Source organism: Pseudonaja textilis, chromosome 2 (assembly GCF_049901715.1).
Source record: "Pseudonaja textilis isolate UNSWEBS1 chromosome 2, rPseTex1.2, whole genome shotgun sequence".
NCBI classification, from domain to species: domain Eukaryota; kingdom Metazoa; phylum Chordata; class Lepidosauria; order Squamata; family Elapidae; genus Pseudonaja; species Pseudonaja textilis.
This window is the reverse complement of record NC_141991.1, coordinates 2,154,556-2,169,339: the sequence shown is the minus strand read 5'-3', so window position 1 is coordinate 2,169,339 and position 14,784 is coordinate 2,154,556. Positions and strand designations below refer to the sequence as shown.

Below are 14,784 nucleotides of genomic sequence, written 5' to 3'. Positions count from 1 at the left end.
CTCCCACAACTTTTTTTTTTTTAAATAAATTTTATTGAATTTACAGTTTAAAAACGTATCAACAGTACATTTACAGAATAGAAAAAATGGCTAAAGTGAAAGAAAGAAAACACCTGGCCTAACAAACCGGACAGGGGCCGGTTGGGGGAGAAAGAAAGAATACAGGAGGAGAATGAGGAAGGGTGGGGGGGGAATAGAGTAAAAAAGTACATTTAAAAGCAAACGATATCTTTTTGTGACAGTCTGTAAGGATCATTTCTCTTCATCATATCTGATCTACTCTTCTTTTCCATTATGTTTAAGTTACTCTATATCATTTACACAATTTGTCTCTGTATAAGCCAATTATACCAAGAGTCCCAGTTGTTGTAAAATGTTGAGGACTCTTTGTTTTTTAGAGCTATAGTTAGTTTATCCATTTCAGCACACTCACATATTTTCTGAATAACCATTTGCTCTGTAGGTGTATGAGGTGATTTCCAAGATTGCGCAAACGCTAATTTAGCCGCAGTTAGAATATGGATTATTACATATTTTGTCTTCTTGGATAGATATCTATCAGAGATCCCTAACAGGAAGAACTCTGGTGTATAGTCTATTTGTTCTTTAGTTATCTCCTCCAACCATTTTCTGATTTTTTGCCAAAATTTTTGGGTAGTTTTACAAGACCACCACGTGTGGAAAAAAGTTCCTTCAGTGCTTTTACATTTCCAACACCTTGAGCTCATGTTAGGGTTCATCTTCGCCAGCCTTGAAGGGGGTAAGTGCCTTCTATATAACATTTTATACATATTTTCTTTGTACGCCGCTGATTTCGTAATCTTGATGTTTCTATTCCAGATCTTTCCCCATTCTGTTAATGTAATGCTTCTTCCAATATTCCTGCTCCACGCTATCATGTTCCCTTTCACTATCTCTTGCTCTAATTCTACCTCCAATAAGTATTTATAAAATTTAGAAATATTCTTTTTATTTGATCCTAATAAGATTTTATCTAAATATTGTAATTTGCTATAGATTCCAAAATCTTTGATATCTTGTTTGTATCTGCTATGGATTTGTATGTATAACCACTGGTCGATTTTAAATCCCTGTTCCTGTAAATCCTGTCGGGTTCTTAATTTTCCTAGAGGGTCTAATAAATCTTTATATTTAATTATTTTCGTTATATCCAAATTGTTGGGATGTACCATTGCCTCCATTGTTGAAAGCCAAATCGGAATTTTTAAATAGTGTTTTTTGCATATTTTTTTCCAGTTGGTTAATAATGAATCTCTAATAAGGTGTCTATGAAAGTACGACTGTCTAGTTTTCCCCACTTCCCATAGAAATGCGTGCCACCCTCTCTGAAGATCATGCCCTTCTAAAGCTAAGGTTCTTTTATTAAGTAAATTTACCCAGTCTTTTATCCATAATAAGATGGCTGCCAAATAATATAATTCCCAATTTGGGAGCGCTAGCCCCCCTCTACTTTTTGCGTCTTGTAAGGCCTTAATATTGATCCCAGCCTTTTTCCCTTGCCAAATAAATTTAAGTGTTAACCTATTTATATCTTCAAAAAAATTTTTTGGTAATTTAATTGGAATTGTCTGGAATAAATAAAGAAATTTTGGTAGAATGTTCATTTTGATCGTGGCAATCCTGCCCAGTAGGGAAAGCTGCAGCTTATTCCAGGATTCTAGGTCTTTCTTAATTTGTTGTAGTAGTTTATCGTAATTATTCTCTTTGAGGGATTTACTTTGTGTAATGTCAAAAAGAAAGGACCTGAAAGTCAGATGAAGCCCCTCACAAATTCCAGACCTCCGATCTCCTGGTTTTAACAATCTTCCTCTTTCCCCGGAGCTTCTCTTTCACAGGCTGAAATCTGCACTTTCACTCTTGTGCTTAAGCTTTTCCGCTCTCCCTTATAGCCCTTTCATTTTTCCCAGATGCTTTTCTGGCCACTTTTCTGTCCGACTTCTAAAAGTGCTGATCATAACCGGGAAAGAAGATTTTACGCCGCTATCATTCTTCTATCATTCTGCTATCTTCAGTCTTCAAAGATTCCAAATTATATAGCAGTTTTTCAATTCCTGTTACTCTCAACCTCGTAGGCTGTCACTGCTTTGCTTATTCACCTAAGTGGCAGACCGGACTTGAAGCCGCCATAGAATGACAACTTACTCTTCCGCGCCGGGCTCGGGAGCTTTCCTCTTTGCTGTCGGGGAATTGCCTTCCCCACTCTACCGCTCGAGCTTCTCCACGTTGACACGAACCTCTCCGGGGTTCATGTATCCCTGGGGGATCGCTCCTGGCACCAGAAAAGGTGTTTGAAGACCGCGACAGTCTTCTTCACCTCCGTTGGTTGATTGTGCTCACTGTCAGAAAGTTTCTCCTTATTTCCAGGTTAAATCTCTCCTGGTTCAGTTTCCATCCTTTTTTTTTTCCCCCCCCCCCCCCCAATTTAAAAAAAAAAAATACCTTCCTTTTTGCGTCAACTCCACCCCCCCCACCCCCTCTCCTCCTCCCCCCCACTATACTACCCAACCCCCCCCCCCCCCCCCCCTCACATTTTTAATTCTTCCCTCAAACCCCCCACGCCCTTCCTCCTTCCCTCTCTTTTATCTCCCTCTCCATTTTTTAAATTTAATAAAAAAAAAAATAAAATGATCCAATAAAATTAAGGTATTTTTATTTTATGGTATTTATAATTATTAATTATTTTTACTTTTTCTTTGCATCCCCCCCTTAAAATTCAAACTTTTTTTAATTTTTCCCTTTTCCTCCTTTCTCCTCGCTCCCCCACCCAGCTGGTTGTCCACTAAGATTCCAAGATTCCTCTCAGTTACTGCACAACTCCTCCAGTGCCCCTAGAAGGCTGAGAAAATGCTTCTAATAATTCTAACATAATGCATTTTGAAAAATGAGACATTTTCTATTGCATTTTTTTCCTGATGTTAAGGTAGCAAAACAGAGAGGTTTGTCCCTCTTTTGCATTATCAGTGTGTACAGTGTGGCAAAATAGCAGCCGCTTCCACAAGTAAAAATTCCACAATAATAATTATATAATTTCTTGATTAACTTTTCATCCACCGCTAATAGTATTTGATAAAATGTTTTTTGCTCTTTATAGAAGCCATATATCTTAACATCTTTCTCATATCTTGATTGCATCTGCATATGTGGCCACCCACAATAAATCCACACTGTTTCTGTAGTTCTTGTTTAATTTTGCACACACTTTCTTTTTCTTCCACATTCAAAGTATCTTTATGTTAATTTATTTTCAAGATTTACTACATTTGGTTGAACAAATGCTTCCATTTTCAAACAGAATTCAAGCTATCAATTTACCACCTACACATTCAATGGGAGATCAAAAATGAAATTCAAGCATTCTCTAAATTCATCTACTTTTCCTTATATTTGTTTGCAATATTTATTTGTGTGCAATAAGGGATGTTTTATGCTTTAAATAATGACTACAGACTGGACAGTTCAAAGATTTCTCCACGGTGTCAATTCAATACTCTGACGTATCACTAGGTAGGTATTCTGGCTGAAACATTTCCTACAGTCAGGAAGGTGGGGGGAGGCTGAGAACAAAAAAGTCGCCTACAGAGGGTTTCTCTCCTGTGTGAGTTCTCTGGTGAATCACCAGGTGGGAATTATTACTAAAACTTTCCCCACAAATAGGACATTCAAAGGGCTTCTCTCAGGGGTGGGATTCTACTAGTTCGCATTTATTTGCTAGAACCTGTTGTTAACATTCTAAGCAGTTTGGAGTACCAGTTGTTAGAAGAAATTACTGGCCTAATCCTGTAAGGAAGGCAGGAAGGAAACATTCTGGTGTTGCTTACAGAAACTACCTCCGTTAACCCTTATTACATTCTTAGCAGGACTAGACTTCCTGTCTCAGAAATTTCTCTGGAGTTTTTTTCCCTCATTTGCTGGTACTTTGCTTGAGTGGAGTTACCATTCAAAGTTAAAACGGCACTGAAAGAAGTGACTTATGACCATTTTTCACACTTACGACTGTTGCAGCATCCCCACAGCCATGAGGCGCCAGGCGAGGAGATGCATGCCTCAATGTGAATGATATTGAGTTGGCAACACTCACCCAATAACATGACTACCAAGCCACATCTACCCAGTCACATGACCACCAAGACACGCCCACAGAACCAGTTGTTAAAAAATTTGAATCCCACCCCTGGCTTCTCTCCTGTGTGAGTCGTCTGGTGTATCCCCAGGGTGGAATTATCACTAAAACTTTTCCCACAGATAGGAGATTCAAAGGGTTTCTCTCATGTGCGAGTCCTCTGGTGTTTCACCAGGCTGGAATTATCACTAACACTTTTCCCACAGTCAGGACATTCAAAACACTTTTCTCCTGTGTGAGTCCTCTTATGCTTCATGACATGGAAATTCTGACTAAAATTTTTCCAGTCAGAACATTCAAAACGATTCTCTCCTGTGTGAGTCTTCTGGTGTCTCATGAGGTGGGAATTGTTACTAAACCCTTTTCCACAGACAGGACATTCAAACAGTTTCTCTCCTGTATGAGTCCTCTGATGTATCATCAGGTGGGAATTCTGTCTGAAATTTTTCCCACAGTCAGGACATTCAAAGGCTTTCACTCCTGTGTGAGTCCACTGGTGTTTCCCCAGGCTCGAATTATTATTGAAACTTTTCCGACAAATTGGACATTCAAAGGGTTTCTCTTCTGTATGAGTCCTTTGGTGTATCACCAGGTGGGAATTTTGTATAAAACTTTTCTCAGTCAGGACATTCACAGGGTTTTTCTCCTGTGTGAGTCCTCTGGAGTATCATCATGTTGTAATTCTGATTGAAAGTTTCCACATAGATAGCACATTCAAATGGTTTCTCTCCTGTGTGCGTGCTCTTGTATCTCAAGAGGTGAGAATTTGTAATACCTTTCCCACAATCTCAACACTTATAGGGTTTGTCCTGCATTGTCTGATGTATTACCAGGCTGGAATTGTGACTGGAGCTTCTCCCACAGTCGGGACATTGAAAGGTTTTGATTTTGATTCCTCTGATGTATCACCAAGTTGGAATTACAACTGAAAGTTTTCCCACAATCAGGACATTCAAAGCATTTCTCTCCAATAAGAGTCTTCTGGTTATATCATCAGACTAGAATTTTGACTTTCCTATGATCAGGACATTCAAAGGGTTTCTCTTCTCTGTGAGTTCTCTGGTGTCTCATGAGATGAAAATTTCTAATGAAGTTTTTCCCACTATCTACACCAATGCAGTTTCTCCCAGGAGTCAATTCACTGATGTATCACCAGACTGGAATTGTGACAACGCCTTGTTTCGTCGTGATTTCATTCAAGCCATTTTCTTCTTCACAGGGAGAGGCCTATATTACTGTCTGTTCCACATGGCTTTACTATTCACCTTTTCCTCCAAATGGCTTCCAGATATGCTGAATGAAAAATAATCGCCCTTGACATTTCATGTACTATATCCTTGAGTTGTGAATAATCTGCTTATTCTGGCTTGAAATCTTTTTTAATTTTCTGTCATTTGTCTAACAACTTCCAGAGGAAGAGGAGAAGGAGAATTCTGTGGTTTTCTGAAGGAAACGGAAAATATTTTGATTTCTGGCTTGATTCATTTTCCTTTTCAACATTGCTTGTTATTTGCAGTTGTCCTGAGTGCTCTTATTGACATATTCTTTGTCTGTGACATTCAAAGAAAAATGTAAGATTGTTTATAACATGTTTAGAGACGATGTGAAAAAAGGAAATATTACAATGAAAAATACTAGAATAATCTCTTACTTACCTTATTTACGATTCATTCGACACATGGAAGACGATTGAGATCCATGTTCAAATATGCATTTAATCAAATTCAGTTGTTTAATTGACTTGGTCTGTAGCTGTGTGTGGCTGAATAATTATTCATAACTACTCTCATAAATGTTTCCATGTGCATATCCTTGTTACTCAAGGGTTATTCTGTACATATCATAACCGGGTCAATCACAAATTCTTAGCAACACAAAGGACTATCATCAATTATAACTTGAAGTGCTGGGGATAATTAAATAATTGCAGACATATCACTACAGAGAGAAATACAGATATACCTACCTACACACGTATTCATGTGAAAATCTATGTCTTCCAAGTCTGATAAAATATCCCGGAATAATTACATTCAAACCTCCTGAGCTAAACTGAGACATGTGGGGGCTTTAACTGATGAAATGATGCCGAAAGTTTCTGCAAGATTTGAAGCATTACTTTTGTCCATGGAACTCCTCAAATGCAAATAAGAGCAGAAAACACTGTCCACAAGTACTCTGGAGACATTCCCACTGAAGTAATCCTCACTTAACCACAATTGGAACTGATATTTGTGGCATTAAGCAGCTCAATCATTAAGCACGATGTCACATGACAACACCAAATTTTGTGGATTTATCACAAATTTTATGGATCAGGTGCATGTCTGCTTCTACTGTGCGATAGTAACTTTGAAGGCTCAGGGAAGAAGAGGTAAGTGAGGACTACCTGCGCAACCAAAGATGCCAATAGGTCCTCAACAGCTATTTTTTAGAAAGTGCTGGATTGAGCACAATCACACTTGGTTAATACATGGATGGGACAGGAAATACCATACTTATTGGCAAAAAACGTGAAAGGAAAAAAAACTTGTTAATTGTATCCACCTGTCATTTTCAATACATGCATGGATTACAAACTATATCAAGAGGGCAAAATCAAGATGTAATAGGAGACTTGCACTACCCTGATATTAACTGGGGGACAAACTCTGCAGCAAGTAGTTTGAACAGATTCCTAACCAGCTTAACTGACAACTTTGTCATCCAAAAACTAGAGGAGGGAACTAGAGGAAAAACTATCCTGGCCCTAATTCTTACTGGCAGAAAAGAAATGATAGAGGCAGTTGAAGTTGCCAGAACGTTTGGCAAGAGTGACCATGACATATTAAAATTCAATATTACTTAAGAAATCAACTTCCAGTGGCATTTCCATTATGGATGGATCGAAGTCCATGATCATTCGCTGCTTCGATCTGTGCTCTCCTGTTGGAGGACTCCAAATGGAGCCAGAACCACCTTAAAGGGGTGGGAAAGAAGAGGAAACCACCTATCAGATTGAGGGGAGCCACATCTCCCCTCCCTGGCTAGGTATAACTCCCTCTGAAGACAGGCTGTAGCGATGGTCAACATGGCAACCCTGAAAACAGAAGGCTATCCGGGACAAAAATTGTACAGGAGCAGTGAAGCAGCGGACAATGTGGAGACCGGGCAAATTAGGTGCAACATATGGATACAAAGGTCCCCCCGGAATTAAGCTCTAAAGAAATTTTTAAGAAAGACTGTTGGGTATATGGATACACCAACTAGGTTTGGGTGAATAAATATGTAAACCTAGGTTTAAGTGTTTGTAGCTTTAAGCACCAAACTGCAATGTAATTAGATAATTAAGGGTGCGGTTGCAAGCAGCAATAAGAGGCAGTGAGATAAACGTAACACTTCCTGGTCTGGTTTCTGGTCGCTGGTCTCTGGTTGCTGGTTCCTGGTTACTGGTTTCTGGTCGCTGGTTCCTGGTCTGGTCTCTCTGCTATCTGCTGCCTGCTGTTTACTACTGTTTGAGACGTCTGCTTGTTATTGCTTGTTGGCTACTGTACTGGATACCGTTTCTACTGAACAAAAGGACTGTTTACTTGGTAAGCTGATATCCTGTGCATACTCAGCGTTGTCTTCGAGAGAAAGGTATCGGAAGAAAAAGATATTTCAACAAGCAGATAAAGACATTGTACTGACTAGTTAATGGACTAGGTTACTGGGTGGATATATTGGATAATGACATATGGACTGATTGACACTGCTTAAACTCTGTATGAATTAAACAACTATTTAAAACTACAAACAGTGTTTTTGTCTCCAGTGTGTGTATACTCTTGGGCCCAGCCTCTCTCATTTGGCTGCCTGGCTTGACTGCTGCTGCATACTCTGCTTGGGGGTTTATCCCCAAACACTAACAAAGACTTTAAAAGTGGTGACCAGAGTGTGTGAAAAGAAAAATCGGATACAAATGAAAGTGGCTTTGAACTTCAAAATAGAAAGAGGAAGCCAGAAGAAAAATACTTACTTAAATTGAATAGATAAATGACTTTGGCACTAAACAGGCATAATTAAAAGCTGAACTTGAATGTGTCAAAAGAAAAAATAATTCATAATTGGATTTAATTGGATTATTGAAACTTAAAAACCCTAAATAGAGAAAAGAAAGTGAAAAGAATGGGTGGACTTGGACATAACAGAAAGCACCATCTAATAGTAAAGGAAAAAATTTAGTGGCTCTCTAAAAAGTGTTTGGTTCTTTTAAAATTCAACTTTGATACAAAATAAGAGGACTTGGTTATAATATAACAGAAACCCTGAAAAGTGAAACCAGAATATCATAAAAGAAGAAGAAAGAAGGCTGAAACCTGGGATTAATTGGTGACTTTTGAAAAAATTAAGAATTTAAGCGAAGAAATTTAAAAATAAAACCTTATGGACATTGGATTAATTGGTGATCTTAGAAACAACTTAAAAGGGAATTAACAGAAATTGATTGCTAGAAGCTGGTTGAAATAAACTACTGGTTAATTCAATTTGATTTAAATACTGAAAAAAGACATAAATAAAAATTAAATGTAGTGCACAAAAAAGATAGAACTTTGCTTGGAATAAAATTGGATTTAAGAAGGACAGAGGAAATAATATACGAAAGAGTGGAACAGTGCAGTATTGCTTCAAAAGAACTAAAAATGGTGATGTTGGAGAACAAAAAAGGACAGAGGGGAGGAGCTGATCAAAGAAGAAGCCAGCTTTAACAATCAAATGGAATAACAAACAATAAAACAAGAAAAAGGTTGAAAATTAAAATCTGGAGGTTTGAGGGGATGTTTAAAGAGGGAATGGTTTGGAAAGTCAAACAAACAGACAGGAAACAGCAGAAAAGGGAATTACAGGGAAAAGCTTAAGAGAGGAAGGGGGATAAAAACTGGAGTAAGAAATGGAGGGAAAAAATAAAGGGAAAGGGAAATAAGAGAAAAGACTAGAAAAGAAAGGGGTATAGAAAGCAAATAAAAATGAAAAGAAATTATATGGTTAGGAGACTTAGAGATAATGGATAGAGAAGGAATAGTGAAGGGGGTTCTGCAAGGTAATGGGTAATGGTGTATAAAAATATAGATTTGTAAAATGGAAAGATTGACTGTTGTTTTCGTTTTTAAATTTGACTATCTGTTAAAGACTATTACTAAAATAAATTATATAAGATTTGAGAAAACCATTAATTATAGCTAATAGAATTAAGAATATAGTTAATACTATGAGAATTATAATAAAAAGGTTAATATCAGTCTTTACAATTAATTGAATACTAAAATGCAATTGAAATAATAAATGATTTAGAATGTAACCAAGGGAAAGAATACAATGTGGAATCTGGCATAAAATGTATGTGTGATATATAGTAATTAGGAGATTATTATCATAAACCTAGAAAGTGATAATTTGAAAAGTGATTAATTATTATGAACTAAAAGGGGAGTAAATTGAGTGATATACAATAAAAAGGTGGTACACTCAAATTGGTATTAAAGGAGGAAAACTTTGGAATTGTTAGAATTAAGATGAAACTTATTGAATAATAAAATAAGAGTATGCGATGAAATTGCAAATGTGACAGATAAAAGTATAAAAGTTAATGAATACAGAATAAGAACTACGAATTTTAGATATTGTATAAAGAAATTATGAGAAAATTTAAAGAAAATTGACATAAGCTACAATATGAATTGAATATAGGAGAACAATTACAGAAAATGAGATATGTAATGTTATATATGAAATTGAATATGAAAGAATATGTAACTGTTATGTTTGTATAAAAATGTAAAAACCTGGAACCACATCGTTCACCAAAGAGATGTTTTTATATTGGAAAAATAAAAAAATTATGCAAAAAAAAAATACTTAAGAAATACTCCATATTCCTTAAGAAAAATTCCTTTTCAATTTTTTCAATTTCTTTTTTTCAATTTTTAAATTCCTGGTTCCAATTTTAAGTCTTTTTTTTAACCCTTAAATATCATTTTTAATTTAAATTTCTTTTTTTCAATTTTTAAATATTTTTCCATTTTAAAGGCAACGCTTCAGAGACAGTGAAAAAAATTGTGATCCAGAAATAGCTGGTGGCAAAACAGTAGATTTTAAATTTGAAAAAGTAGAAAGATATTGGAAGCAGGGCAAGAAATCTGCTCCAGGAGATGCAGCGAGAAGGAAGGGGAGCATCTGACAGTAAATGATAGCCAAGGAGAGACTGTGAAAATAGGATAGGAAAGATAGAAGAGCTCCAGATTGAGATTGATGAACAGGTAATGGATTTTTATAGATGTATGGATTGAATTGGAACTTGAATCAGTGACAGACTTTAACTTTTAACTTTTACTAAAAATAACGGAATGGAACTGAACTGCGTTGAGTTTTTTGAAAAATTGTGAGAAGCCACGTTGGGAATAGTAAAGGCGCCATCATGTGGCGAAAGAAGAAGACTAAGAGAAGACCAATGGACTAAGTTAAAATCTGATGTAATATCCTCAATAAAAAGATTATAATATTGGCATTGTTATATAGTAGAAATATATGTGTGATTATGGTATTATGTAGTAGAATATATTAGAGAAGATTGGAATATAAAAATAACATTAATTGTCAAGGAGCGAATTAATCAAATAACAGAAGTGATCAGAGGTGATTATAGAATTATAAGTAATATAAGTATTGTTAAAGTTAGATATATTTATAATATTAATATTTCATTATTCATTATTTAGTATTTATATATTTATGGAGAATTATTAATTGATAGAGGAATTGTTATATATGTGATTATATTACTAGACATTATTAGATATTAGGCCATACAAAACTAGACTGGATTAATTATTATTGGTAGAGGACAATACATTGGGAATTACTGTAAAAGAAAATAGAGGAAAACAATGGGTATAAAGTAGTGTATGTTATTCTAGAAAAACACTGTACAGGTAGTAAAGATGACAAGTACCACAACAATTGCTAAAATGGGAAAGAAAACCTTATTAAACCCTTCATCCACAACAACATCTCCATCTAACCAACGCATAATAGAGAGCATGTTGAGTGCGGAGAAAACAAACCCAGTAATGAATTTACAAAGTATGCAAGCAATTCTTTTCTTGATACAGGAGGGTATGATGAAACACAAGAATCAATAGCAAGAAATCATGAGGAGATCAAAAATGAGATGGGTGAAATGAAAGGAGATATTAGAAGAATGGATGATAAAATAGGAAACATTCAAGAAGCAATTGCCAAGAATGAACAGAGAATACAAATGGCAGAGGCAAAAGCGGAACAAAGAAGAAAAGGAAGACAATGGAACAAAAGCTCACCTTAGCCAACAGGAAGCTGGAAGAATCAATTGTCTTTCTTGAAATGGAAAAGGCTGCGTTTTTTCCTAAGATTCCAGAACATAATTGAAGAAAAGGAGGAAGATCTACCCAAAATTATGATAGAATTGTTAACAGACAAATTACAGAAAACAAAGCAAGAGTTACAAAGAGATATAGATTAAGTGTACAGGATACACACAAATTATGCAAGGAAACAGAGATTGCCGAGAGAGGTACACATAAGATTCACAAGAAAGACAATAAGAGAAGAAGTGTATCAGAAAACAAGGGACAAACCAATGACATATAAAGGAAGAGAGATTCATACAATAAGACAGATACATAGAAGGATCAGGGAACAGAATAAATATAATGTGATGTTCATATGGCTGCTCCCGGAAGATATCTTGATTACATGGCAAGATAAAAAATTTAGGATCGACACACCTGATAAAGCACACTCTATGACCTTGAACTAACAAAAGAATTCTATTTTGTCTACTAAGAGCAACTCAATTAAAATCACCTCCTCCCACTTTCTCAAGCTACGTGGCAGCGTTGAATAAAGTTTCCAAAGCGGACACTGTCATATACATATATATATATGATATGACAGCCCTAGAAAAAAAAATTAAAATAAACAAAAAAATGGTAAGAGAATACTTGTCTGACCTTGATGGATATAAATCACTGGGACCTGAGGGATTTTACCCCAGAGTTTTGAAAGAGCAGGTAGATGTTATCTCATAACCATTGTATCATATCTTTAAAAAGTCTTAGAGAACTGGGGAACCACCAGATGATTGGAAAAGAATTGATGTGGTTCCCATCTTCAAAAAAAGGGGGAAATAGACCCAGGGAACTACAGACCAATCAGCCTAACATCAACCTAACAACCTTGGAAGATACTGGGGGGAAAAACAGATTTATGAACAAATAAAATCATAACTAGTAGCCAGCACAGGTTTGTTAAAAACAGATCATGCAAAACCAATCTTTATTCTTTGATAAAGTGACTAAAGTAGTAGATGAGGGAAATGCTTTGGATTTAGACTTTAGCAAGGCAATTGACAATGTAGACCCCAACCTACTTCTTGGTAAGCCAGAAAAATGTGGAATTGACAGCATCACCAACAAATGAATTTGTAACAGGCTGACAAACCATATACTCAACTAATAGTCCTTCATGGTATCACAACAACATGGAGAGAAGTAATCAGTGGGGTATCACAAGGGTCTATCTGAGGCCCAGTACTCTTCAATATCTAAGCTGGCAGGAACATCCAACACCCCAGAAGATAGGGTTAAGATACAGAAGAATCTCAGCAGACTTGAACACTGGGCCCTATTTAATACAATGAAACTCAATGGAGAAAAAAAACCCAACGTTTTACACTTAAGCAAGAGAAACCAAATGTACAGGTACAGAATAGGTGGAACATGGCAGTATCTATGAGAGGGAACATTGAATCCCAGGGGATAATCATTTAAATGTGAGTTAGCAGAGTGTTGCAGTGGCCAAAAAAGCCAATGCAATCTTAGGCTCTATTAACAGAGGGATACAGTCAAGATCAAGTGAAGTGCTAGTACCAATTTATAATGCTTTGGTAAGGCCACACTTGGAGTACTGCAACCAGTTTTGGTCACCAAGAATTAAAAAGATGTTGAGACTCCATAAAGAGCCCACAGAAGAGCAGCAAGGAGGATTAGGGGGCTGGAGGCTGAAATAAGTAAGAACGGTGGCAGGAACTGGGCTTGGCTAGTCTAGTAAAGAGAAGGATCAGGGGAGACATGATAGCGGTGTTCCAATAATTGAGGGGTTGCCACAAAGAAGAGGGGGTCAACCTATTCTCCAAAGCACCCAAAGGCAGGACAAATGGATGGAAACTAACGAAGGAGAGAAGCAACCTAGAACTAAGAAAAAATTTCCTGACACCCAGAACAAACCAGTGGGAACTGTTTCCCTTCAGAAGTTGTGGGTGCTCCATCACTGGAGGCTTTGAAACAGAGACTGGACAGCCATTTCTCTGAAATGATCTTGGGTCTCCTGCTCGATCGGGGGGTTGGAATAGATGACCTCCAGGGATCCTTCCAACGACGTTCCTCTGCAACACTCCTCTAGTGATGGAGAAACAGCCTGAACTTAAAAGAGGTTTTTAAAATCTTCTCACCAGAAGGAAAATTGCAGCCACCGGTGGGCTTAAATTTGGGGAGGGAAGGAACCTGCAGCAGCAGCAGCAGCTGACACGCTTCAGCCCAGTTGCTTCTCTGCTTCCAGGCCGTGGAGGGAACCGAACAGCCCGACTTGCTCCCGGACTCTCCTCCCACCTGCTGCCCTCAACTCACCTTCCAGCTGCTGCTTCCATCCTGGGAAGAGCACAGAAGCCGCTCTGCCTACCACCTTCCTCCCATGAGTCCTCCGGAAGAGGAAGTTCCTCTGCGCCCTCTTCCCATCCTTTCTAGCAAAACAGTACTTGATGGTTTTAACTCTTTAAACTCAACTACAGAGCCCGCCTATTGTAATGTCAGCTTTGTAGGCACAGATTTTGTCCTCTTGGCTTCCATCTTCGGATAGGAAACGCCTGTCCCGTCTCTACCTAAGGCATCTGCAAGGTGTTTTCACGGATTAATTGCTATCAAGATGTTTTGACTTCTAGCAACCAACCATTGCAACTGAGCCAAGTGAAGTAGTGAAATGTGATGCTACCTAACCTTAAAAAGATTAGCTATGTGCTCAGCCCTAAAAGAATAAGAATAAGCTTTCTTGGGGGTGTCTCTCCTTGGAGATCAAGGCCTCTCTACCGCCTAAATCTTGATGACTTATTTAATGTGGCTCCCAAGGATTTAGGACATGGCAAAACCATCAGGAGAGAAGCTCCAGGGGAGCCAGCTTCACTCCTGCTGGCCAGGGCTGCCTCCAAGAGCTCCTAGCACGAAGTTTGCTACCTGAAGGAGGAAATTGTATGACAACTGCTAAATGTTAAATGCCACGTGTAAATTCTGTAAATTTACTTGCAGGGAAGTCTCCATTAGGTCACAGATAGAGGAAATTATACAGCAGGGCCTAGAAAATGGAGGCTAAGGGGACAATGGTCAAAATATGGTAGAAGAAATATTTGGAATGGAATGGAATAACAGGGTTGGAAGGCACCTTGGAGGCCTTCTAGTCCAACCCCCTGCTTAAGCAGCAAATCCTGCCAGGAAATGGTTGTCCAATCTATTCTTAAAAACTTCCAGTGGTTTTTTTTTTTTTTCCATTTTCTGATTTCCTTTTCTTCTTCTCCTGTGTGTTGTGTTTCTTTGATATTT

General features: G+C 37.4%; 5 protein-coding genes across 7 annotated transcripts in view; 4 read left to right on the top strand and 1 right to left on the bottom strand.

The window, feature by feature from the left end:
• LOC113454221 (uncharacterized) overlaps positions 1 to 14,784 on the top strand; it is a 221,445-nt gene that overhangs the window by 75,660 nt on the left and 131,001 nt on the right. The window lies entirely within an intron of this gene.
• Positions 1 to 14,784, top strand: part of LOC148126535 (uncharacterized) — a 226,764-nt gene that overhangs the window by 89,528 nt on the left and 122,452 nt on the right. The gene's annotated exons all lie outside the window — the stretch shown is intronic.
• Positions 1 to 14,784, top strand: part of LOC148126536 (uncharacterized) — a 296,703-nt gene that overhangs the window by 174,733 nt on the left and 107,186 nt on the right. The gene's annotated exons all lie outside the window — the stretch shown is intronic.
• LOC113452335 (uncharacterized) overlaps positions 1 to 14,784 on the top strand; it is a 268,593-nt gene that overhangs the window by 174,749 nt on the left and 79,060 nt on the right. The gene's annotated exons all lie outside the window — the stretch shown is intronic.
• LOC113455031 (uncharacterized) overlaps positions 2,877 to 14,784 on the bottom strand; it is a 58,825-nt gene continuing 46,917 nt past the window's right edge. Inside the window, 1 exon segment of the mRNA XM_087922956.1 lies at positions 2,877 to 4,800. Within this exon segment, the coding sequence (XP_087779082.1) occupies positions 4,287 to 4,800 (514 nt within the window). The 3' untranslated portion in view covers positions 2,877 to 4,286.